We start from the raw sequence: 27,891 nt of genomic DNA, 5'->3' as shown, positions 1-27,891 counted from the left end.
ACAAGAATTAGCAGTTCATTTTTACTTTCCAGTGACCCCTCTGGCCATTTCAGGATAATGACAGGCTTGGGTAAGAGTCACTGCAGTAATCTCAACTGGATACATGTTTATCAGAGGATTGCACATGGAAAGCAAAGAATAACGACAAAAGCTAGATTTAGTTAGTTTTTTTAAAAAAAGAACATCGAATTCTTCTGTATGAAAAAGCTGACAGAGGAAAAATATTGAGAAAAATTCATGGCAAAGCAATCAGACCACCCTACATCAAAACCCAACATTTTTGTCTCAATAATGGAAGAAAGCAAAAAGAGATATTTGGAACAGACAATCAAAATAACAGTTCATAGAGTATCTTCTGAAATTACATTGTTCTGGATAAATATGAAATAATTTTTTCTCCTCTCTAGAGACAGTTATATAAAACTAGCTATAAAAACATGAAGCTGGTGACCTGTCTTTAGGAGCCAGTTCCTGGAAGCAGCATACACATTAGGTACTGTACTAAGACACGCTGAGAATTTTGAAGAGTTCCAGAGGGAGGAGAGGGAGCTAAGATATGCTGCCTCTTGAGAGAAGCAGGCCATTTCTTCATTTTGCTGAAATCATTAGTCACACAGAGCCTCATTCCTGAGTGGGATCTGCAGCTATAATTAGTGCTGAGACTCTCATTTGCATTCTTGCTATAAAAGTTAATATTTTACACGTCAAATAACCCATATGGATTCACTTTTAATATTAAAAGAACTGCAGTTCATAATACATAAGAAGGCTTTATTACAGATATTTATGCCTCATACCAGGTACCTTTTATGTTAGAATAATGAAATATGACTTATTAATGCAGTTGTGAATCTTTTTTTTTAATAGTCTGATTATAAATGTGTTTAATCTACACAATTTTAGTACATTCTGAATCGCTATTAGTCAGAAATACACCTTTTTTCTCCCTTTGCACAATTTAGCCTCACATTTTCTTGTAAGTATCCTGTTCTGTCATTGCAAGTGATGCCAAAAATATTTCTAACTCTTGAATCTCTGCAGAAGCGTGAAGACCATGTCTGACAATGGATCTCATCTCCATGAAGTTCCATGGCTGATCAATTGCTAAACACAGAGGCTTCAGAATCTGGGTACTAGAAAATGTCATGTAAAATGAAACCTATTACTGTTAAAGAGCTTGGTGTACAACCCGTCACATCTTTTGAGCTCTGCTTCCATATAGCCAAAGCTAAATCAGCCAGCTGAGAAGTTGTAGGACATCCTTTCAAAACCAATCTTTGTGTAAGTATTCACTGAAGGATCGTAAAAGTGCAGTTATAAGTCCTTTGGAAATACCTGTGACGTACACACGAATAGCAAATGAATTCTTTATGATCACTGCTATTAGAATGAATACTGAGCAAATTCCTTATGATCAGTGCTGTTAAAAATAATTTTAATAATGAGTCCACCTAGCATAAACTCTGTCACAGTAACAACAGTTGTTGTTAACAATTGCTAACAATAATAACAATTATTGCATGTATAATAAGTGCAGAAAAATCAACAGCAGCCTGGTAAAGTATTTAGAACAATGAACAAAAAAAGACATGATCATTTCTGATTTTTTTTAAGAGATGGGATAAAAGTAGTGCATGAGTACTATGTGCAGCTTTTCATTCTGGTGCTGCATTTCATTAGATTTTCTACATTATTGTTCTATGCAAAACTGTCAAAATCATCTCTCAGTTCTAATGTACTTGTCAGAGTGACTGAAGGGTTAATAAAAGAGCAGCATAAAAGACACTCAGATAGTAGTACAGTGTGCTTAACTGGAGTGTTTGGTAAGTTACTATCTCTACCATTTCTACTGGCCCTACAAGCTGGAGGGCTAGCTTTTAGATATTAACGTACTCAATATACTGTAAGTCACTTCTTGGCAAGGCTAAAATGGACGGGAATCACAAACACAGTAATTAGCAGTGAGCATCCAGATCTTCACAATGCAGACCAGTCATGTTCCTCAAGGCCATTTTTTCTTTGGCTGAGGGGAGGAAATTGGAAATGAAGCAATGATTATTTTTCTTCATAGAAGAAAGGCTGGGCCCCAGAAAATTTGAATCAGTGCGGTGGCAGTTGTCTTTCCAGTATAAGGTAGTGTAGCAACTGGTGCTAAGAATCATAATGTAGAGAAAGGAAAAAAAAAGCTTGAATTTGTGGAAGGATTTTCAAATATATTCCTGCTGAAATCACAGGATAGCTTGTTGTGCTCTAGAAGCTTCCACCTTATATTTTTGCTTAGGCTTTTTCTTCCCCTGCTGTGGGTCATGCCATGGAAATGTGACATCCCATGCCAGGGCTTCCATGAGGCTGCATGAAAGTAATGTGCATTCTTGCAGTGTGCCCACGGAAATCTGCTTCCCTGCCTAGAAAGAACTTTAGCAAAGAAATTAGATACAAAGAGCAAAGATACTGCATGTGCAATAACGATACATTGCTCTTGTTAATAATACTGTTACTAAATATGGATGGCACGTAGCACAAGATAAGGGGATAAGTACAATGCCTTGATCATTGCGCAACCTGAGAAGTGAACACTTGATTAATTTACAATAACTTTAAAAATCACTCCCACATCAGCCAAGTTATCACTATCCTGTATGTACTCTCAGAGAGTCTTAGAGAAGATGATCTGTATTGATTTATGACTTCAACTCATATTTGGGGTGAACTAAGGTATTCAGTTCCTTCAGATTAGCAAATGGGCAGTTTCTTAGAGTGCTATGATGATTCACATTGCAAAATCATAATATCAACTCTAATTTACAAACTGGAAAGGTTCTATTAAAAATGCAAAGATAGGCTGAGTAATTTACATTCCTAGAATACTTATACTCAAAACTAAGATAAGCAGAAAAAGTGTATCTCATAAAAACATTTAACTTGGCCTGGTGTATATCAAGCAGGCCAGTGTTAATACATGGTATTGAGTCACTGACATCAACTGAGCTCATTATTTTCAATTACACCCATTAATTTGCAATATTAACACCCATTGAAAAGATGACAAGAAGTCAGTATTTTGATTTGCTTGCTACTTGCACAGATATTGTGTAAAAATAGAGTAAGTAATAATGGAGATTGGCAAAATATATACTATTTAACAAATCCTAGGACCAAAAGAAATAAGACTTTTAAAAATTATGAGCATGACAAAACACTGGAACAGGTTGCTCAGAGAAGTTGTGGGTGCCCCATCCTTTGGAAGTGTTAAATGCCAGCTTGGATGGGGCTTTGAGCAGCCTGGCCTAGTGAAAGTTTCCCTGCCCACGGCAGGGAATTAAATGATCTTTAAAGTCTCTTCCCACTCAAATCATTCTATGATTCTATGAAAAACTGAGTAAAAGTCATTAGACTATCAAAATACTAACTCCACAAAGGGACTTATTCACCTGTATGAGGGCAAAGGATTACTCTGCTGCAACCTCACCTCTAGGCACCGTGTTTTCCTGATGAGAGTACCTCAAGTATATACTGATCTGCCATGGGATAAACTCAACAGCATTTTAATACTGGCCACCTCAAAGAACATGTGAATATAGAAAGTCTATCTCCATCTATGTTAAGTGAAAGATATGATCTGATGAGTGCTGTTAGAACACTTGAACACAAGATAAAGGTAGTGTCTCCCTTTATGACATGGTTTACCTAGGCACTGCTGGTGCTAAAACACTATCCAGCCAGGACATTAGCCCTTTGGCAGAGGTATTCAAATCCATATCTCTTCATTTTAACGGTATCCAAAACACAATGCATGCTCTCAGCCTCTCCTGTTGAATCTGACTAAATCTGTACGGCACACATAAACAGTCTTCTCTTTGGTAACTGAATAACATGTGAAAATGTAATCTGGTAACCTGGACATTTATTTAGGAATGGAAAAAGCTAAGATTCAGTTCTCCTGCCAAGATTTTTTTATTTATTTCTTAAGAACCATAACTGTTTGTTAAAATAAAAAATGTCTTTGCCACATGAGCTCTCAAACTTCTGGATGCACCTCACTGAGCCAATGTATCCTGAATTCTTTTCTGCACAGTGAAAATATTTTCATGGGAAGTACAAACCACAGCACAACACTCAGCCTGAGATTAATGATTAGAATAACTTCTATGGGAATAAGAAACATACATATAAATCTATTATGGCAAAAAGAAATTACATTTGGAATATGCTGCAACTAATCCACCTTGTGTAAAGATCATGCTATACTCCCTCCTTTTCTGGTAACAATCCTTTAAACAGTGACCCTGACTGGTTTCCTGTACAGAAAATATTTAGGCATCCTGATTCAGGGGAAGTTTCGGTAGCTGACTTGTGAAAAAGGATGTGTGATCCTCTGATGTTCTGAGAGACTAAAATATTCTCTAATTGCTCTCTGCTGGATGTGGCCCATTCAGTCTACTGTTGTTTGGGACTGTTCTCAGGCATCCAATGCTCTCTACACAAATGTAGGGAGTCTGATGCCTGGGGAGAGTCTTTCGATTCTACTCATTGTAGCACTTGAATCCTGTAACAGGACTTACTTTAAATGTCCAAATCACTTTGAAAATAAGATTTTGATGCCTGAGACACCCAGATAGATTAACATTTTATAACCACTAAATCCTACGTTAAAAAAATTTACTTCACTATCCATCAACTCCACAGGACACTGTTGCTGTTCTCTGTAGAGAGTGGTCAAAAGGCTTGCTTTTTTTATCCAGTAAGTTAACTTTTAAATCTGTTGAAAAGATTGGTAAGCATACTTTTCCCTCTGGAATCTCACCTTTGTACTTTATGATTGTTTGGTATCTGACCCAGTCTGTCATATGATATCCAGTGAAATTCTGTTATCTTATTAAAACCCATCAGGGAAAATGGACAGGGTCATAGTAGTATTTTCTGAAAGCAATCAATAGCTCCCTTTCAAGCATTTTGTGGTGGTTTTTTTCATTCTAAAACTAAAAGTTACACATATCATATGAATACAGCATGTCTGGAAATGTTGGAATTGTTTTCAATAATAGGAACTGTTGAGAAAATCTTGAAATAATTTACCTGATTTCTAAAACAAAAATTCATGTCTGGACAGATCACACGAAACACATAGCAAATCCTTGTTGGTGATCAATCATGTTTTGACAATTATGGAAATTCTGACATGCAGAAGTACTGTGAGATTTTATTACTTTCTGGTCCCTAAACAAAACCTGTGATGATATTTTTGCTTTTATGAGTTACAAAAACTTAAGTAGCTTGCCAGGTAAAATGAATTAATAAAGATACTAGGATTTTACAACTTTTTCAGCTGCTCATTTCTGAAAGAATATTAACTGGGAAAAGCCAGGAAAGCAGTCACAAAAACAATAGATCAGCTGAAATCTGATTTTACACTTGTGCTCTCTTGCCACAGTAAACAATCTATCATCTTTCTTTTTTAATTAAATATGGTTGGTGAGCATGACCTTAAAGTCATTTGCCTGTTTTTATATAAATATCTAATGAAGATCTTTAAACCTGTGTGTTTTGAGCAGCAAATGCTTAATAAGCTGCCAAACACAGGTGATATTCTCAAGACATTTATAAAGAAAAAAATGTTTTGCTTGACTTTAATGTTAACAGAATAAATACATAGAGAAAGAAATGGTAAACAGAAAATATTATGCCTCTTCTTGACTCAGCTATAACACCCTGCATCAAGTAAATGTACTCATTTTCTTCTTTTCAAGAAACAGCTTTTGCTGTCAGTGTTCCATATAAACTGTTCTGCAAGATGTTAACCTGGATTTCTTTTTGGTTCAGAAAAGGACTACTCATTATCTAATCAGAAGATTTAAAATGCACTTCTTCATGCCTGAGAAAGATCATTTCAAAATCTCCAGTTGTGACTATAGTAAAGTGAAAAGCAAAGCTGACTATTAAAAATCAGGCCCCTGTCTTTCACAGCAGTCACACCTGCAGGCACCTAGGAATCTGCGTGTCAGAGCAGGGAGGCAGGAAAGGAGCCTCCCTGGCTGCTGGGGTCCCACTGGCCTCCCTGCCTGCCAGCTCGGCACCAGCCTCCCCTCTGGGCTCAGGGTGTTCTGTGGCCATGGCTGGCAGTGCTGCCTGTGTGCCTCTGGAGTCTGGATTTCATGGGCTCTGGAGCTACTGCTCCTCACTGAGGAACCAGCAAGGCAGCACCTCTGTCTGCTGAAAAAAGGTGGGGGCTGGAATAGAGCAAGTCCCCAGCCTAGTACCTTGAAACCATTTCTGCCTCAGCCTCGAAGCACCTAAACTATATGACACTTGAGCTTTTTCCAGTGACTTCCATGTATCAAGTGTAAAAAGTCTTTATAGGATGCTTTAGAGTCCCAGACATTCCATGGAACCCCAGATGTGAAGGATACCATTGTTCTCTCCCAAATCAACTGTGTCAGTCTTGAACTGTTTTCATCTAAGTGAAACAGGCCCTCATGGAGATCTGCCTCCCCTGTCTCTACCTGAGTTTATGCTCAGGATTGACACAGGAGGACACAGACACAGAAAATGCCCTTGACCCTAGTTCCTGGGAGTTCCTTGGCTTCAGACTGCATCTTTCCCTATGCACAGTGAATTCCTTAATAGTGGCTACCACTGCTACAATAGATGAGTCTGTTCAGAACCCTTACTGAACTAGGCCATAAATACCTTCCTTGATTCACGTTGTCATTGCAAAATTCACTGAGTAAAACTTGCTTAGACCAGAAGATCAGTAGTATTTTAGATGAGCCTAAACTATATAAAGAATAAGATAAAGGTTTAGGGGTTGGATCTACAGTTAACATCAGACAGGACATTATGTGCCATCAAAGCAAAGAATGGTCAACCTTGGACTGACATTTTACACAATTTGCAGCATAGGCATAATCCCTGAATGTATATTATATAGAGATGGTAATGTTGCCTGTCTCTATTTTTGCAAGTAAGAAGTTTTACCTGATGCAGGCACTTTCTGATCTGTTCCCTCTGTCCTGAGAGATGTAGGTACTGAAGCAATGAGGGTGCTGGATCTGTAAGCTAGGAAGACGTAGTAGTAGTAGATTTAGTAATAAAGAAGGATCTCCTTTGGACAGGGCTGAGTGAAATACTTCTAAAGGAGAAAGGGATAGAGGACATTGTATCTACTGCTACAAACACCCTGCCTAGTGCCTATTTATGATTTTATTCCAAGATGCCTAGGTTTTCCTCCAACAAGAAATAAAAACACAGACTCGTAGTTTCAGGGTTTGTGACCACATGTTTGGAAGTTAGGCACCAGCGCTCCTAGTGCTGTAGCAGCAAAGTCTCTTTTTGGATATAGCACTAGCTGTAAGAGTAAATGTATATATGAAACAAATGATTAAATACATGAACCTAAAAGCTCTGAGTCATATGGCAAAGAAACTTTCCATAACCAGGGAGAAAGGCTGATCTTCTGAGAACAATTTTATTTCCTAGAAGAGCTCAGAGCATAAGAAAGTCATAATGAATGAAGAATATTTTAATAAAAAAATGCCATTTCAGTCACATTCTTTTAATTTTGTTTTCTTTTTTTCTCACATAAAACCAAATGTCTATTGAATATATATATAAAATTAATTTCCCTCAGAAATAAGTATGTATTTTTTGCTCTCAAACTCAGCTAGTTATGAAAGAATATAAAGAGTCCTTAGGAATTTAATCTAATATTTATTAGAGTTAACTAGGGGTCTGTGAAATCAGAGACTAAGGTTAAGGCCTGAATAAATGCAGAATAAGAATTTTTTATTTCTAACCTTATCTATAAGTATAAAAAAGGTAATCATCTAGGTTTTCTACCTTATAATAAGCAAAACACTTATACCTATAGAGGAATTATGTAGCTCATTATATAAAATATTGACTTGGGACTCCTAAAATATCTAGATCAAAATTCAGACCTTCTCTGGATAAATTATTTTGTTCTTTGTGTCTCTTTTCCCCCTTGTCTGTATAGTTAAGCTCTTTTATTATAAGCTCCTTGGCACAGGAAGGTTCTGTCTTCCATTAGTATGCCTGAGACAATAGTACCTTAATTTTGACTGGAAGACTTAGGTCCTACTATAATGAAAACATCATATATTTTCCTGGTTTACAGTAAAAACCCTGAGGTTCTGTAACATTCTTCACAGTTACTGGATTCTTAAAACCTTTGTTTCCCTACAATGAATCCCAACATGAAAATGTTTTCAGTGCTTAAAACGTCTTTGCATCTTGGTGTTTTAAAATGCTGCTTTCCTCTCGGCTGACGACTTCAGTTTATTTCCTTAATAATTCCCAATTTGTTTTCTTGCTTAGTATATTGGAGGACTGTTTTATTTAGTGAGTATTTGGTACTATGGTTTTGTGTTTCTATATAAATTATTCTACACTTTCCTATCAAAATTCTGAGGTTTTTTTACTAAACAAGTTATAGAGAGGATATAACACCTTTTGAACAAGAGCACAATGCTCTGCACTTCTTTCTATACTTTTAGATTCTGCACAAGCTACAAATTCTCCCCCCCCCCATATTCAGACATACATAATCATGAATAACAGAGGGCCCTTTCAGCACTGACTCCTCAGAAACTGTGTCAAGATTTTCCCTTATGGCCTAGTTTAAGCTAGTTTTCCACCCCACAGTTTCTTTGCTTTCATGATGATTTCTCTTACCCATTAATCTCAGATGTGGTGCCTTGTCAAAGGCTTACAAGTAGACTACATCCATTGAATTTCCCTTATCTACAGTGGCAGTAATGTCTTCAAAGAACTCCATCAGTTTAGTTAAGCATGACCTCCCCTGACTGAATTTATGCTGGTTATCCTTAATCAAACTGATTTTCAAGCTGTTCTTTCACACTTCCTTATGGTAGTTTAATTTTCCCCACAACCCTTGTTAAATTCACTGATGTACAGTTTCTTGGACTGTCTTCAATAGTTTTTAAAGATCTACTTCCTTTTTTCTCAATCTGAAAAAAATCATTCCTAGATAGATCTAGTTTAAATTGTGTCAGTAAATAGTCTTCTGTCCCTCTGGGTTCCTTACTAGGTATTTAGACGTTGATTTTCAAAACTGCTTTTGATGAAAATCCCAAATATCATAAAATCATGCCTTTGTTGTGGTGTTGGTTTTTTGGGGTTTTTTTTTTGGTGCCCATCTATATGTATTATTTTACTGCATGTAGTAAAACAGAACAAACTCTTGTTATAAATATAGAGTGGTAAAATTAAAATATTTTGGTCACACTAGATTCATGGCAGTGGGGAAGAACTTTCCAGGCTGCCCTACTCCTTAGCGCAGTGAATAGCTCTCAAAAGCTTTTCTAAATGCATTCCTCTGTTTACAGGAAGCCAACATGCAATGTGTCATCCTGAGGGAAATGGACTTGGTGATAAGTTTACACATCTGTGTCCTCCAGTCTCGATTACATGACTCCCTGTGTCTTGAGGTGAAAATCCATGTAATGTTACATTTGATAAGCAAAGCAATACACTGCCAGCACATCACTCCAGTATTTCAGAAATCCCTGGTGGAAGTTCAAGGTCATGGAGTTGAGCTGCTGAACCTCTATGGGTTAGAGTGAAGTTTTCCAGACATGGCATCTTGCTGTGTGGCAGGAGCTTACTCTGACTGCTGCACTTATAAACAAAGGTAAAGTTTTTTACATTATTAGAAAAATGGACAAAACTTGGGAGAATAGTGAATTCTAACTATGGTACTACCTCCATAAGAGATTCAAATCACTCAATTCTGTCTCTCTCTGAGACACACGTGCACACATGTATTTATACTATATTTATTACCATAGTAACTGGGCACCTTATGACTAAGGAATGTAAATTTTAAAGGGGAGTGTTATATCTAGATGTAAATTTTTTCATGTCTCAAATATCAATGATGATTCCATCAGAGATGCAGCACATTTAAATTAAGCGGCATTGCAAACTTTTTACTAGAAGAAAAAATATTTTAGCTAGGTTTTAAATACATATGAACCTCAGGACAAATTAATCAATCTTCATAATAGTAGCTTACCTCTCTTTGTAAGACTGGATTTATGTGTCAGGCATAACATGGTGCACTAGTGATAAAAGGTATTGATTATTTCCTGAAATGAGCTAAAAATAGGTTTTGCAGCATTTATCTTTTCGGTGCTTACTGGCAAATGAACCTCAGAGCAGTATCCCAAGTTGACTACTTGCAATTCCACTTTTCATAGAATAACTGAATGTTCACTGAGCAAGACAGAAACCCATCCAGAAGCATGACTCTGATGTGGCAATTAATGTCCTTCATGTAAGAGGGGACCAGTAGGTGTTCCACCAGCTTTTTTATTATTTAATATTGATTTCCTTTAATCAAGGTTTGGAAATCAAACCTTCTACCTCCAAAGGAAACTTTAACTGGAAACCTTCATGGCACCAACAAAGGAGAGCCTAGGGTAGTTGCAGTATATGCCAGGAAAAAAAAAACCGAGGACGAGACAGGCTTTAACTTTCTAAGGGAAGAGGTAGATGAATGTAGATTTTTCACAATGTAGCTAAGTACTCCAACTGTTAAATTACTCTCTCTACTGCAGGAAAATAAGAGGGCACCACTTCCACCCAGGGAATGTCTTATATAAGGCCAAAGTGGGCAGGTGCACTTAGAGACAGAAAAGCGGTTTTACTCCTGTGGAAGAGCATCTACATTGAAGATTACAATGACTGTTCAATAACAGTCCGATACAAACTGACACAGTGTGCAACCATTCCGAGTATGCCAAGAAATGTAATTTTAGGCTCAAAGGATATTTTCTAATGAAACACAGCCTGTGTAAATTTGTGTGGTTTCAGGGTTAAAGCAGCTGTTGAATAGTAGCTCCATAATCTAAGTACTAGACATAAATATCTTCACAACAGAGGGAAAACCTGATGCCTAAATTCTTCTGTGTATTTATTTACACAGAAGAAATTCTTCTGTGTATTTATGTTGAGTGTCCTCAACATCCATGAAATAAACTAGGAACTCTAGCTCTTGAATGTATACATTACATTATATTGTATTAGAATAATTACCAGGTTTTTATTTTCTGAATTTTTCAGGTACATGCACTACACCATGCACACTACTTTGTGTTCTTGTCCCTTCTCAAAAGCTAAGCAATAGTTTTGTTTGTACAGGGTCTCCTTTTCTTTTGCCTCCTTTTCCTGAATAGACTATTATAAATATTCAGAAATTTCTCCTGTACAGAAATGAAACAGAGCCTTTCAGAATGAAGGAGCAAGAACAGTTATGGAAGACTTGCTAACATTAAAGACAGTCTGATTTCTTCTATCTCACGCTACTCTTGTTCAGTGGTCAGCTATGCTCTTGCTGAATATTTATTTGCATCACTTTGCTTTGTTTTAATGATGCTGATAGGTTTTTCTACGGACAGTCCTGAGAGGAAGAGGTAGAATAAAGGGGAAATGCAGAATTTGTACTTCCTGTATAGCCATCTTAAATGCTTGTAAGAAGGCTGCTGTCTTACGCAACAAGAGAAACAATTCTTTTCCCGACAGTGACAAATTTTCTAGCACGAAACTGCAACAAGAAACTTATGGATTTGAGCTCACAGAATATCTTGCATGTTTTAAGTTTTGATGTAAGTATCTATCTAGGGGTAGAATTTTCAATGTTTTTTGTGGGTTTTTTTGTTGGGTTTTTTTCACAATTTATTTTCAATCTGGGTCTTGTGAGGGAGGAAATTGATTGATTTATAAGGATGAAGTGGTTTCCAGCATTCTCAGTATAATGGACCTCTTCCTAAACCTTTTCTACCAGAAATCCTTGCAGCGTTTCCCTAATATTTGAGGAAACCCAATCATTCACCAGATCACATCACTGAAGTTTGTCACACCAGTTTCCCCACCCCCCCCCCCCAGTTTTCACTGGTTTTTTTCCTTACTGGGAAAGAGAACATAATGAAACACAGACAATTATTCCTTTAAGTGCATCAGCAGCACTGACTACAATATCATAATCATTAAAAATTATAAGAAATGCACTTGGGAATCATACATTAGTATTGATTGAAGTTAGGTACTCTAAATATCCATATGGACTTTTTACATGTATATGGGAAAAGTATGCAATTTACAGATTCACATAAGTCCTTCCTATCAGATGCAAAATTCTGTGCTGGGTAAAGTATTTCTGAAGAGCTGGATGTACTCAGTGAAATGAACAGGTAGAAGATTTAAAACAAGCAAAATGCAGTGTTTTTCTGCACAGCAGGAATTAAATTGTAAAACAGATTGTCAGAAAATAGTGTGGTAGTCTGAATTATGAATAGGTTCAAGAACAGATTCATGAAGGTTAAATTTGTTGATGGATGTTGAACACAGATGCAGCCTCTGGCTACGAGTTCTCTAAACTGGCCAGAAGCTGCTAAAATATAAGCCTGTCTATATCTTGCTTCCTGCAATTTTTTTCTATGCATTTGCTAATGGCCATTGTCAGAGAGAGGTTATTTTGGTCTGATTTGATGTGACACTTTTTGCATTGTTAAATATGGGAAGACAGAAACTTAACCAAATTCATAGGAGGTGCACAAAATCTGGACACAGTTTATGTCCCTGACTTAATTCTTCAGGTCTTAAGAGTGCCCTGTGCCCATCTTCAGCCTTTGTGCTGGTTGCCCCCAGTGCACGAGTCACCAGAGATTAGACCCTGGGCATTTTCTTCCTTGAAAATGTTGAACAGCCAAGCTGAGGAATAATAAAGCAGGTATCTTATACTCCTTCAGCAAAAGAGGAAATAATAGAGTGACTAGAACAAGACAGATAAACTCTGCAAAAGGAAAATTTTAAAGAAACAGTAAGGGAAGAAGAAAGAGAAGTAGTGTTTAATGACACAAATCTGATGGTGCCAGCCTTGCCAGTCCTACAAGATAAAAGACGTGGTTTTCAGCACATCCGCATAAAGCCTGCATCAAGCCAGCCTAGCAGCTGAACTGCCATGCCCATGAGGGCACCAGTCACTGTTTTAGACCACATCAGACCTTCACAGCAGTGGCACCAGAACTTTGACTGAGGACAATTGCCAGCAGATGCTTCAAATTTTGAGATATGCTACCGGCTCTGCTTAGTAAGACTACATCAATATTCCTGTGTTATACTGGTGGCAAAAAGGGAAGCTGATTATGCACTGCTCTCCAGTAAAAAAAATACCAGCAATGGAAAACAGAAAAAAAAGTCTGAATAATGATCAATGGTAATGAGGGAACTAATCTGGGCTGTGTCCTTTGTAAAATATAGGGCAGCATGAAACTCCTATGGCCTAAGTTTCAGAGGAAAAGGTTTTTTGTTTAATTCTTGCTATGTGAGAAATAACACTTCCCAGACTTGAGTTTCTTGTCACAATGTTGTTCACATTGTCCATTTCATCTTCTCTGTGTTCATATAATCCTTTGTATCATGGGTCCCCATGCTCTGGGATATACCATAAAGGAAATTATTAAATCACACCACCACTATGTCACTGCCTAATAGACTTCAAGAATAAATGTAATCACAGACAAAATAGCCTAGAAAAAAATTGAGAAGAAGAGGGCAAATGACAAGAGTAGGGATTGATTTAAAAAAATAAAATGGTCCTGACTGAAACCCCCATTAAATACCGTCATATTTTTTCTTATGGAACTTCTTTTTTGAGATAGCTTATCTTATTCAGAGGCACTATTGAAGAATGTGTCAATGAAATATAAGAAAGATTTCCATCAGCTGTCTGTGCTGAATGCTCATCTTTCACCTGACACAGTCTGTCACCACAAGGGCTCATTTTTTTTACACTGGGCAGTCCATTATCTTTCTAGAATCAAAAAGTAGTTTCTTTTTTTAATTGAGTTTTTACCCTCAGGGGACCTGATTCTTATGCACATTTGGGACAGTACCTAAGACATCAGCAGCTTTACTGAGTGGATCTGAGCAGCAAACTTGAGACAGAACACAAATGCTTCTGCATTACCTGTACCTGCAAGTACCAGTGTTATCGACTGTTCTGGGTTGGCCCTGGCTGGACTGGGGGTTCCCACAAAGCTGCTCTATCGCTCCCCTCCTCATTTGGACATAGGACAGAAAATATAATTAAAGGTTCACGGATCGAGATAAAGACATGGGATCACTCACCAGTTACTGTCATAGGCAAAACAGACCCAACTCAGGGAAATAAGTTTCATTTATTAACAATCAAATCAGAGTAGGATAATGAGAAAGAAACCCAAGTCCTTAAATACCTTCCCCCAACCCCTCCCATCTCCTAGGACTCAAATTTACCCCTGACATTTTCCCTACATCCTTCCTGCAACGTGGCAGGGGGACAAGGAATGGAGATTACAGTCTGTTCATCACAGATTTGTCTTTGCTGCTCCTTCCTCCTCAGAAGGAGGACTCGCACTCTTCCCCTGCTCCACCATTTGATCCCTCCCACAGGAGACAGTCCTTCATGAACTTCTCCAGTATGAGTCCTTCCCATGAGCTGCACTTCTCACAAAATGTTCCACCATGGGTCCCTTTAACAGGGTGCAGTCCTTAAGGAACAGGCTGCTCTAGCATGGGTCCCCTGCAGGATCAAAAGCCCTGCCAGCAAACCTGCTCCACTGTGGGTTACTCCTTCCATGGATCCACAGGAAAGCCACAGAAAACTTCTTCCAGGAGTCTGCTCCAGCGTGGGTTTCCCACAGGGTCACAGCCTCCTTCAGTCATCCACCAGCTCCGGCGTGGGTCTCCTCCATGCTCCCCCATGTACCTCCATGGGCTGCAGGGTCACAGATTCTTCACCATGGTCTGCACCACATACTGCAGGGGAATCTCTGCTCTGGCACCTGGAGCACTTCCTGCCCCTCCTTCTTCACTGACATGGGTGCCTGCAGTTGCTCCTCTCCCATGTGCTCAGTGCTCTCTCCCAGCTGTAGTTGCCATTCCACAGGTTATTTCTCTCTTCTCATCTATGTTCTATCAGAGACTCTACCACTGTTGCTGGTGGGCTTGGCTTTGGCCAGCAGTGGGTCCATCTTGGAACCAGCTGGCATTGGTTCTATTGGACATGGGGGAAGCTTCTAGAAGCTTCTCACAGTAGCCACACCTGCAGCATCCCGACTACCAAAACCTGGTCACACAAAACCAATAGCACGACAAAGCACATTCAAAATATTTATACAAATATATCTATCCTGCAAATGTGGTCTGCAGAGGGATGCACAATATCAAAAGAAGTTTAGTACCTACTCTGCAGTGGTAAAACTGGGTAGATACGTTTCTCCCACCAGAGCATGCCCACACCTTACAAACAGCCTGTTTCTTAGAAAGAAAAATGGACCCACAAGGAACTGTGCTTAGTTACCATCAATGGGGGATAAATGTAAAAATGAGGAATACTCATAGAGGAAATATAAGTGGAGGTGGAATTGATTGTTTTTAGTTCTGGCCATGGACAACAGGCTCCATTATGCAGTATAGACAGTAGTGTTTGAGTCGGCTTCACTCCAAATTCTGATTTTTTTTGCTTTGTAATCACAAATGTTTTTTTCCAGGCTATATCAGATCCAGGTTGTTTTTTGTTTGTTTGGGGCTTTTTTGTTTGTGTTTTTCTTCCCTGTTGTTGTTTTAATACACACAATTACTTAAGTACAGCATTTTTTATGAAAAACAAACTTCAACTTCCCATGAGGAATTCTTCTTCCTTTGAGGAGTAGTTATCAATAACACAACACTGATAGGTTTGGAAACTTTTCTTAATTCAGACACTACCTGGGAGATAACAGTTAATACTGTTGTCTATTCATTGCCTTTACAGCACTATATTGCATTCAGATTATGATGACTCTCAAGTGTAAAAGTAAGTACAGCATAAATTTCTTTATGTTCAAAAGTGCTGAGATCTGCAATTTTCTCTTATGACAGCGGCAACTGCAGGATTTGGCACTACAGCCTAAGCTCTCGACTACAAATACTACACTCTGCCCTCTTCCTAGCATCCTTAAACTTAACACTAAAGCTTGTTCTGCAGGTAAAATGAGCTCAGACACGTTTTATTGTTCAGTATGCCCCTATTCTTTTATTCAACAAATGGATCTTCTCTTCCATCTAATATTTTGGGAGAAATAGGTTGTTTTTCCTTCTGAATGCCTATCACCTGATGTATCATAAGCACTCCATCCACAAGTCTGTTTCATTAACAAATATAAATATCATTTTTTCTAACACTGTGAATACACTGAGATGCATCACCAGTAAAGTGGACTTACAGAGTCAGTAAGGAACTAAGACAGAAATAAAAATCTCTATACAACATGAAATCTTGAGAAGCCATCCTGTAGCCCTTATTCAGTCAGCTCCCATTCTGAAGGCAAGGGGATAGAAAGGCTTGAGCAAAACAATTGTGTTTGTAGATGTTGAAATTACTGTGGTTCAAACTAGCATGAAAATAAAATAGTTTAAAGAAGATGCATGAGGTGAACTGACAGAAGACTCCAACTCAGTCACCTTATCACATAAATAGAAATTATATATCTGCAGTTACCATTTCTAGCAACAGGAACTCGGGTTTATGGATGCAACAAGAATAAACACTTATAAAAATCAATCAGGTGTCTCTATTAAAAGAGAACTAATAATTTGAGTATATATGACAAAAAAGGAAAACTGAATTCACTTTGACAAAACAACTTCTCAATTTTCCTTCTAATGTGATATGACTCATCTCAAATCTATTGCAAAGCAGTAAACAAACTACACCAACACAGTAGCCATCATCTGCCAGGAACATTTTAAAAAGAAAACAATTACTGAACTCCTTTTCTTGTCTTCTATACAGAGAAACGTATTTTCCCAGCAGAAACAGCATTTCACATTATCTTCTTTTCGTTTACCATGTTTTCATCAGCGTTAACAGCAACCTAAGAAATACCTCATTAAGCCAGTAATTTATTTCTTAGGAATTAAATTAAAGTAGTTTGGACTAGTTTTGGATCTTTTTCAAAAGAGTCTATTTCAATTAAAACAAATAACAAGAGAGAAGTTCAGTTTGATTACTAATAACATTGTACAGGGGACTTATCTTGGATAGCAATTTAAATATGTGGACAACAGCCTTTTGATTTTATTTCTCATTCATTGAACTAATTTTATAATTGTAACTGTAGCAAAAATAAAATGTTTAGTCCATCTTTGTTCTATAATCCTCCTGTAATCTAATTACCTCAAAATAACTGCAAGTAAAAATATTGTCATAAGGATCAAAACAACAGCTAGAAGCTCGGCTCTCCACCATTCATTTTCCATTCTTACTTTTATGATAACTATTTATTATTATCATACAGTTAATAAACAAAATCTAAGTCTCTTGATAATGCATCTGAAGTCAGCTTCACTGCTGGTGTAAATCATCAGAAATCTACAAAGAGGGTTACATGATGTTATATTTTTTGCAATAGTTCTTGTTTGTAGATTTTACACTCTTTTGGGTCAGACCCCTTACTGTGTTAAATGATACTAAATTGAAAAAAGAGAGCAACTTCAATTTCCAAAATATCCCCTGATTCATTGCTTTAAAGAAATTACTTCGAAGCTTCTCAGGAGTTGACAAGAAAAATCTAAATTGTCATGGCAACATGGGTTGAAGAAATCCTTTTTTGCTGTTTGCATAGATCATCTCCATGCTATCAGTCTGTTTACTAAATGTTGCTAAAGAAAGCAATTAAAGGTTAATCTTTCCTCAGAACCAAATAAATTATATAACTGGTGAAAGCCAGTGGAGTGAGATACATTTCAGATAGGTAAAAAAAAATTGAGGCATCATTTATCTTTAGGCAAATGACACCAAGCTGCAGTGCAGTCTACATGCTGGAGGGAAATGACAACATCCAGCCAGGATAGGCTTGAGAGGTGAGCCTGTGCAAACCTCATGACGTTTAACAAGATTAGCGATAAGGTCCTGCACGTGAGTTGGGGCAATCCCAAGCACAAACACAGGCTGGAAAGATTATGGATTGAGAGCAGCCCTAATGAGAAGGACTTGGGAGTGTTGGTGGATGAGAAGCTCAACATGATACAGCAATGTGCACTTGCAGCCCAGAAAACCAAACATATTCTGAGCTGCACTGAAAGAAATGGGACCAGCAGGTCCAGGGAGGTGATTCTGCCCCTCTACTCCCTCTCATGAGGCTCCACCAGGAGCACTGTGTCCAGCTCTGGGCACCTGACATAGTAAGAACACAGACCTGCTGGAGCAACTGCAGAGGCCATGGAGATATCAGAGGCTGGAGCACCTCTCCTATGGAGACAGGCTGAGAGAGTTGGGGCTGTGCAGTGTGAAGGAGAAAACTCTGCAGGGAGAGCTTAAAGCACCTTCCAGTATCTAAAGAGGACCTACAAGCAAGACAAAGAGGGACTTTTCACAAGAGTATATAGTGACAGAACAATGGGGAAAGGCTTCAAACTGAATGATGGTAGATTTAGATTTAAGATGAAATTCTTGACTGTGAGGATGGTGAGGCACTGAAACAGGTTGGCCAGAAAAGCTGCAGATGTCTCATTCCTGAAAGTGTTCAAGGTGAGGTTGGATGGGATTTTGAGCAATCTGGTCTAGTGGAAGGTGTCCCTGCCCATGGCAGGGGAGTTAGAACTAGGTGATTTTGAAAGTCCTTTTAACAACCCAAACCACTCTGTGATTCTAAACAGCATTCCTGTGGTCAATTTCCCAACAAACTAAGATTCTGAACTTTCTTTAATGTTATTAGATTGGTTCTAGCGTCCTCATTTCAATGCAAGTTTGCTGTGCGATATGTGGCTATAACAAAGGCGAGATACAAAGTCTTTTGAGGTTAGTAAGACTTTTTTAATTCTGTGAGTTCCCCAACCTTTGGATCAAGTCCTAACTGGTCAAAATTTGATATAAAGCAACCCAAATTACTTAACTGATGACTAGAGTCTATGTCCGACATATCTAGTACTGCATAGCAAAATGTTTTTTCCCCTACAACTAGCAGATTTTTTTCAAGTTAACTACATTATGTACCAAGAAAAAAGAATGGAAAATTTCTGTATTTTCATTTATGTTAATTAAATTTCATTATAAAGCCTCCGCTATACAGGTTGCACAGGAAAGCCAGACAGAAATGTTTGAAAACAGCTCATGATCTAAATGCTACTCCTGCTGCCACTGTTGACTTCGTAAAATCTATTAACACTACATTCTTCGGTGTTAGAACCACTGCAAACAATGGGTCAAAATGTGTGCTGAGGATATTTACATGCTAAGATAATCAATTTAATTGCTCAAGAGAGATACCTACAAATGCAAAGGGTCACTGATTGTGATATTAGCAGTTTTTTGATTGAACTGAGGTTCTGAAAATGAATTACAAAACGTTTCCCTCTCCCCCTCAAAAAAAAAAGCTTGGTATGACTCAATCTATGTATTATAAGAAACATCAGCGGGATACCAATAGAGAATCTGGCTGCTGGGGCAAAGCTAAAATAGTGTACTTAGTCACTTGAATGCAGTCAGCTTCTGCATTGATATCCCACAAACATTAGTGAGATCAGTGTGATTTGTCATGACCATTTGTTTCACAGCCAGAAGCATGCAAAATTAGTCTAAAAATAACTTAAATTTTGCTTTTTTTTTAAATTTTATCAAAATGGCTTTTTAAAAAATTTCACTGTTGCGCAATTATCATTCTTTCTTTCCTTCTTTTCTTACCTTCACAGTCACCTGCATTTTTTAGCTAGGTTCAGGGCAAGGCAGGTTCTGTGACCTCATGTATATTCCTGCAATATCTGACCACTCACTTCAGCTGCTTCTCGATGAAGTGACCTCCCTGTCCCTCGCAGCTCCATCTGTGCAGCACAGCAGCAGTGTGCTGTAGGTCCCAAGCTATACACACCATGACTTCAGGCTGAGCCCCGAGGCACTCATACAAGGCGAGCTCAAGCACAGCGCCCAAAGCCAAGCCCAAGAGCTCAGCCGTGTATGCTGGAGACACCCTGCAAAGCAAGCCAAGCTAACCCATCCATTTTAGCAGCAGGCACTGCAAGCACAGTGAGGGCGCTTTTAATCCAAGCTACAGCTGGGCCAGTTTTTAAAAAAGAAAATAGCCTGGTTATGGTCCCCAATGTGTTTAGGCCCACCCTTGAACCCAACTTTCAAGTACAGCACTTTTGTTCCCAGTGCACTGTAAATTGCTTGTTTCAGCACCAGTGTAAGCAAGATAGAAGTCTGAATATTTGTGTTCTTTTGGAGTTTAAATGTGAGCACAATATGGCAAGAAATACGGGTCAAAAGAAGTAAACAATGATTTTTGCAATATTGTATCATGGCCACATTTGATCTGCAAATCATGGGATGGGTGAGGGAAAGATAAATCCCTACACCCAGATTTACTCTGTGACTAACGTCAAAGGTTTGCTGCAAACATCAGAGTTAGAAGAACATTTCAATAGAAACCCTCAAACATAGATTTAGAAATTATTCTCTATCAAAAAAAAAAAAAACCCAAGGAAAACTATGAGACAAGAAAGAAGAAATAAAAAAATAAAAACTTAATGTTTGGCAAAATTGCATGAAAGAAACATTGCCTTGCAATTGAATGAAAGGCATGAAGCAAGTACAGCAAAATGAACTTTTAAAATGCTGACCATATTTCATGCAAATTTGCAAAACAAACACTGCATAAAAAGTTTTATTCTTTATTATTTATTCAGGTCTGTGTCAGCTGCAGTGCTGCAAATGTTTCTTTTGGAAAGCCACTGTACAACAAAGACATGAATACGGAACATGATTCTGTACGTCAGGATCCATAGGATACTGTAAGGCAGACAAAAAACTTCCAGAGACTAAAATGATACTAGGTTTCTCTGTGTATTGCTCTTCATAATTTCTTGGAGGAAAATGCAGAGAAAAAAAAGATGAAGTAAGGTAGAGGTCAGATGCTCAGAGATATATTTAAAAACAAATTGTTTCCACATATACATAAATACATTAATATTATCAAGGTTGGTTGCTCGGATTCACCTAGTTTTCCTTTTTTAAGGTCATTCAGGGATGCAAACTTTGTCAGAAGTTCTCATCCACAAGAGGTCAAATTAAACAGGGTCTGACTCCACTATTCAGCTGCAATATCTACTTTGCTTGGATTATTCGGGGTAGCAATCTCTTCAAAAGTAGCCAGTCGAGCAATTTCTGAAATCAATACAAATTTCAGTTTCCAATGCAGCAGAATTGGGTCCTCACAACTGTCTGAAGTTACCTTTTACTTGACAGGGATTAAACAAGAAATTTACTTGAAAGAAGTCAAATCACTATTTCAGAATATGCCTGAATGTATTGTTAAAATGCATAATTAAATAATTAAAAAGCTGTAAGAAACTGTGATTAATTTTTATGCTGGAAATTAAAGCATTACTATAATTGCTAGAAATTGTGGGGGTTTTTTCTTATTTTTTGCTAAAAGCAGATCATTGATGATATTCTGGTTCATCAAGAGTTCTGGTTAATCATCAGCAATGTAAGAGTGATTAAATCTTGATTGGTCCTTTAACTAAATGTACCCTCCAGGTAAAAATGGCAGGAAACGATCATCGCTTTCTTTTCTTTTTTTTTTTTTTTGCTATATGAGAAAGATATACAGAAAAACTATTGTCTCTGAGCAAGTAAGACTTGTTATTAGAAATAAGATGCATTATCAGTCTTGTAAGAGTTTCCAGTGCATGCATGCCTCCATTTACCATTCAATTACTAAATGCAGACAACTGATGCATGTTGCCTTTGGGTGTCAATACAACACTAACAAAAATCCAAGTGATTTGTCTAAGTAGTTATTCCACTGAGAAATGCTTATAAAAAATATAGTGTAGATTTTCTTAAATGCAATGGAGATGTCATATAGTGGAGTGAAGTCTTTCATCCAGCCAGAACAAAGATGTGTCAGGACAAAGTAAGATCTCACAGCTTTCCTCAGGCATTAATGCCATTTTTCTCTATTTCAAAAGTTAGTGGTTGATAAAAATGGTTTAAGGGAAATTACAGCTGACATAGAAAAGTAAAACTTCTAAGTAAAAGAAAGTGATTCATACACTTTAGGAGAATTTCCATATGATTCTTATTCTCTGCTCACTGCAAAAATTGGAAGAACATCCAATTTATCTCAGTCTAATCTGGGTAATTTTGCAGCCATATGGGGAACTAGAGGCCAGATTCTTATTCTGTGACCCTGATTTGAATCCAGTTGTACCCTTGAGTTTTATTAGAGATCACATCCCACACTCAGGCTACTGCTTTGGTGGCTTGTACAGTTAAACCAGCAACTCCCCTTTCCACAATGCATCCCCTGCCGGCTACAGGCAGCCCAGCACCACGCTGCAGTGTCTGTGCTCACAGGGAAAGCAGTTTGCCAGCACAGATATGTCACCCTGGCCAAAGAGAAACACGATGGTTCAATACAGATTTGAGCAAGATGAAATTACATCTTATCTTTAAATCCACTGGAGGTTTTATACAGTCACACTATCAAGCAGTTACTTCTCCGAGGAAAGGTTACAAGAGGGTGTTTAATGTGATGGTGTATGGATTACATCTTGAAAAAGTTGAAAACAGTGGTCCCTGAGGCTTTTCAGCCTTTCTATAGAGCATGGTAAATCTTGAATGCATAGCACAAAATATTTACAGTTTCAGATTGTTCCTAATTTGTTTGGACAAAAGTTTTTATGAGTGTAAATGCTATTGAGGTGTAAGTGCCATAGATGTCTTTTTAAAAACTTGTGTATATTCGTGCATATGTTATTAATAATACCACACCATGAGTAATAATAAGATGAAGAACTTGTATAGACAAAGCAGTCTGCAGAGGGAAAAACGTCAACTGCCCCTCCCAAACAACAACAAAAAAACAACATTGTCTGATCAAAATCCCACATGTCTGTATAAAGGGACATGAGAGTGAGAGTCAGTAAAATAGACAGATTTGCAGTATAGACAATCAGCAGAATGGTTCCTCTCTATACAGATCAGAGATGGTGCTGAAATGCCCTCACAGATTTCAACACATCCTGAAGTTCCATGCGTGTTCATGCCTTCATGTGCCTGTAAACCATCTTCAGCTCCTCACACTGGTATCCTGTTCCACACACACACCAGAGAAACTAATACATCTTTACTGGCTGACAGTGGGAATTCAAACCTCAACTATGGGCTCAACAGTCTGAAGTGAGTGTTTGGGGAATCAATCTTTGATGAATTGATATGCTCTCCACTACATTATATTCAAGCTGACCATGCTTCCTGTTCCTGTACATAGTTGAGGACATCATATCCATATCTCAATGAAAAAATAGGGCAGATACAGATCTTACTAAAAAGTAAATGCATTTTTACTTTAAAATATTATGTGGTCAGAGCTGGATATTCTCTGCTATGCCTTTCTATGGCAAATTCCTCACTGGGCTGGGAGATGGAGAATGCATCCATCAAAGACTTGATTTTTCAGCTGGGTATTCAATACCTTGCTCTGACGTTCTTTTAAAAATTCCCTTTTTTTCAGCTCATTTTCCCCAGAATGGCTTTAGTCTTCTCTGGAAGAGAATGGAGCCTCTCTAGAGAGACCAGCTTCACAGTTTGAAAAGCATTGCTTTGGAGGGAAAAAAAAATTATAAGAGATAAACACTCTCAGTCCAACAGGAGCAGGCCTTAAACAGAGTGGTAACTTTGTGTGATGTAGTTATATCAATTATTTTGACCAAATGATAGCAGCAAACAGAATACAAATAAAACGTTTTGGGGTTTATTTATTTACTTTTAAAAACAATATCCTAAGCTGTAGATGTGAGAGTCCTTTCACTGTCTATATCTAATTTAAGAACAGGAATGTTTTGCCCTTGCTATTCCCATTAATCTGAAGGATACCTCTGTGCATAAGCCTGCTTATTTTGTTTGAGGCAATTAGGTGGCAATGAAGGTGCTGTATTTGGTTATCTAAACACGATCAGGAAATTACCATGAAAACATGCACTGGAACAATTGTAAGTATTAAGCAGTATGTATTTCTACACTGAAAACAGGTTGTCCACAGGTCACAGCAGAAAGATATTTTAGTCTTTTTTCCTTATTACTCTGAATTCAGTCTAAAGCTACCATTTGTTCTATACCATTACAAATTTTTACAGAAATTATACTGATGTGTTTTGTCTTTCAAACAAATCAATAGGGGGTTTTATGTTTGTTTTTGTTACAATGTATCAGAACTAGCAAATGGTTCTAAACAAGCCCATTTTAACATGCAGAGCTGAACACTGTGCTGTCTGTCTTGTTGAAGCATAATTGCTATGATAGGGTAGCTTCTGGTAAAGCGGTTCCTTTAAATGACTCCATGCTAATTTCCCTTGATGTTTAAAGCATAATGAACAGGGAAGAATTCCCCAAATGTTTTACAAAATACTCAGGCCCATCAATCAGATGAAATGAGTCCAAAAAAAAAATGTATAGAACCGCACCTCAAGTTTACCACAGTGAATGATGATGAATGTTCACTTTCATCATTCCTTGTTCCTTAAAAAAGTTACAGAAAATTGCACAGCAACAAAGGGTTTCCATTTCATTTCATAATGAGGAACAATGTGGAAAGCAGCCCACCTGTCATTTTACTGAAAGATATGGGAACGCCTGTGGCAACACCTCCAGAAATTCAGCACTTGTTTCTTTTTTCACTCATAAAACCCCCAAACCAAGCAAAACCCGGGTGAATTCCTTTTACGGTGACCAAATGATTTGACGCCAAGGGGCTGGTAAAACAGAGTTCTGAGAATCTAATAATTAAAATTTTATGTGCTCCTGAAGCCCTGGGTCTTTATGTTACTAAGGAAGGAGTTTTTTCACTCTCTGAAGTGTAAACGTAATTTCAGCCTCAGGATTACATTTGACTAAATATAGATACCTCTGCTCGATTGCCTGGCAAGGTAAATGGGAAGGAATTATGTCAACTGTCCCCGATGGTTCCCCTTCAACCTGTTGTTTGACTTAATACTGAAATCAGTCTTTAGCCTTTAAGTAGGTGTGTTGCTGCTCCACGTTAAGCAGGTATAATTGCATTCTGCAGAGCAGCATCAGAGGCAGTGCCCAAACGTCCCTGGCAAAGCCTCTGTATGTAAGCAAAACACGTCGGATCGTCGCTGAATAACCATGATCCAGCCTCCAGCTTTTCGTATGTGCTGTCAACCATGTAAAGAAAACACTTAAATGTCAAACGACACGACCGGCTACAGCATATTTAGCAAATGAGTGGCGAGTGTCGGCCCGCCCCGGGAGCAGCTGCCCCGCGTCCCGCGGTGGCCGAGCCCCGAGTGCGGCTGCCGGAGCAGCTCCGCCGCCCGCACGGAGCTCCGGCCGGCCGGGCCCGGGGCAGCGCCGGGGCGCGGGCACGTGTGCGGGCTGGGAGCGGCCGCGCAGCGCTGTGCGGGCGGAGACCGGGGGAAGGAGGCACCTGGGGTGTGGGGGGGTGGGGATGCTGGAAGTTTGGGTAGGGCGGCCGCGCCGAGAAGCCCCCGCCCGCCCCGGGCTGCGTGTGCTGCCGGGCACAGCCCTATCCCCAGGAGTCGCGGATTCACAGCCTAGGAAAGCCGTGCGCCTTTCTGTCCCCGCTCCCCTTCCACGGAGGCAGCCGGCTGGCATTGCCCGGCGGACCGCGGCAGCGGCAGGAACCGGGCAGAGGAGGGATGCCATCGGGCTGGCGCGAAGCCACAGCCGCTCCTCCGGACCGGGCAAAGCTCCCGCCTGGCTCCCGGCAGCCCGAGCTGGCCTTCTACCACCTCTCCCTGCAGATCACGGCCGGAGGCTACCGGAGGCAGGGCACTGCCGTGCCGCCCGGGCGAGGAGAGGATCCTGCCGTGGGCACCCGCAGGACGGAGGAGGCTCCAGCCTCGCCCGCCAGCCCGGGCCGCGGTAGCCCTGCTCCCCCCTCTTCAGCCGCCCCCGCACCGAAAAGAACAGCGAGAAAAAGAAAATGGTGGGAACGATGTAAAGCGCCTTGGAAGGGTTAAGGGAGGCTCAGACAGTACAAACCGCAAGGGGAACCGTGCTCCCGGAGGAAGAAAGAACAACCGGGAGCGAGGTGGGAGAAGGCAGAGGCTGTAATGGGGACAGGTGCTCAGCTGCTAGCTGCCTCACTGCCTCCCTTTCTCTCACACACACACAGACTCGCATCTCTCCCAGCATTAAAAAGCGCAGGGCTAATGAGAGGCGAAGTGAATAATGGGGAAGTTGTTGTCTCCAGCGATGAGGCAAGTAATGGGGCTGAGGCCAACACTGAAGTTGTGTAACCAAATTCTCCACCGTCACCCCCTCGTTTCTCCTCCCTCCCCCATTGATTTTAAGGAGAAACCCAGCTGAGGTTGGGAGACTCTCCCCACCTCACGCCCAGCAGAGAAGAGCCCTCTTCCCTCAGGCACGGGCAGGCAGCTGGCGGAGGTGTCCCCGGCGCCGCATCCCCGCCTCCGCGCAACTTGGCTGGGAGCGGAGCCGGCTGAAGGCAGGCGGAGGCGGCTCTCCGCGACCACCCACTCTGCGCTCCCCCTCGAGCACGGCAAAAGCCGGGGAGGCGGGAGGAGGGGAGATCCAAACTTGCCAGCCCGGGGACTGTCCCTCACACGGCAGCGAGTGCCGTTCGTGCGTGCGCGGAGAGCGAAGTGTTCCCAAACTCCGGCGCTGTCCAAGCGGCTGGATGCGCACGGTTCCGCTGGCGGAGTCGCAGCAGCTCCTGCCCAACTCCAGGGGGCTGGTTTCTCCCGGGGGAAGTGACCGGTCGAGAGCCGAGCCCTCGGGGAACACCGGCGGGAGGTGGGAGGCAGGGAGAAGGGAGACCGGGCTCGAGGAGCCTGCTGTTTCCCGGCGCTGAAACGAAGCGAGGGAGAAAGCTCAACCGAGCGGCAGGGATTTACCTGAGGGGGTATGAGTGCCGTAACCACAGCCTACATGAATGCAATGCAAGAAACCCGAATCTTACCCTGAGCTGCAGTGAGGAGCCCCGCGCAGAGAACCAGCAGAGACTTGAATTTCCTCCACGCAGTCATGTCTGCAGTTATTCCACACACACACACTCTCTCTCAGAAAACCCCCGGCGGCTCTTCTCGGCTGCGACCGTGTCCTCCGAGCGGCAGCGGGGCTAAGGACAGCGCCAAATAACCACCACAGGGCGAGGAGAGGCGGAGAGGAGCGGTCCGGGTCCCGAGCGCCGCGCAGCGCCCGGCGCCTCCTGCAGGACTGCGCGGGCGGCTCGCTCCGCTCTGCTCACAGACAGCATCAGTCCCGCGCCGCGGCGGGGCTGCGCCGCTCAGCGCCCGCGGAGCCCCGGCGCCGCCGGCCCGCCGCCCGCCCAGGGGAGGGGAGGGCGCCCGGGGAGGGAGGGGAGGCACGCCCGGGGCCGCGGGCAGCGCGGCATGCACGGCCGCCGGCGGGGAGAGCCGGGCAGCGGCGGCGTCGGCAGGAGAGGGATGCGGAGAGTGCGAGGAAGAGGAGGAGGAGAGGGAGGAGGAGGAGGAGGAGGAAGAGAAGGAAAGGAGAGGGAGGGAGGGAGGGATCGCGGCGAGAGTAGCGCAGGCAGCGCAGCGGAGCGGCTGCCAGCCACACGAGAAGCCGCCGCCGCCGGACTCAACCATCACTTCCCACGGAGAGGGGAAGGGGCCGGCGCCGTGCCGCCGGCGCACGCCGAGCCCCCAGCCGCTCCGCACGGCCCCTCGGGGCGGCCGCGGCCTCGCCCCCCGCCCCGGTCGCGGCCCCGGGTGGCCGCTGCCGTCCGCCGAAGGGCCACCGGGGAGAGAAGGCTTTTTGTGGGCCCGGTGTCCCCCGGCGCAGAGAAGGGTAGT

At 40.9% G+C, this 27,891-nt stretch overlaps 1 protein-coding gene across 1 annotated transcript in view; it reads right to left on the bottom strand.

The window, feature by feature from the left end:
- Positions 1–27,306, bottom strand: part of CSMD1 (CUB and Sushi multiple domains 1) — a 1,097,029-nt gene extending 1,069,723 nt beyond the window's left edge. Inside the window, exon 1 of the mRNA XM_085056685.1 lies at positions 27,033–27,306. Within this exon, the coding sequence (XP_084912811.1) occupies positions 27,033–27,099 (67 nt within the window). The 5' untranslated portion in view covers positions 27,100–27,306. The remainder of the gene's footprint in view (positions 1–27,032) is intronic.
- Between the last annotated feature and the right edge of the window lie 585 nt (positions 27,307–27,891).

The sequence above is a fragment of the Lichenostomus cassidix genome, chromosome 3 (genome assembly GCF_008360975.1).
Source record: "Lichenostomus cassidix isolate B80296 chromosome 3, HeHo_3.0, whole genome shotgun sequence".
Classification (NCBI taxonomy): Eukaryota; Metazoa; Chordata; class Aves; order Passeriformes; family Meliphagidae; genus Lichenostomus; species Lichenostomus cassidix.
The sequence above is the reverse complement of the archived record's forward strand: the minus strand, read 5'-3'. Positions and strand labels throughout refer to the sequence as shown.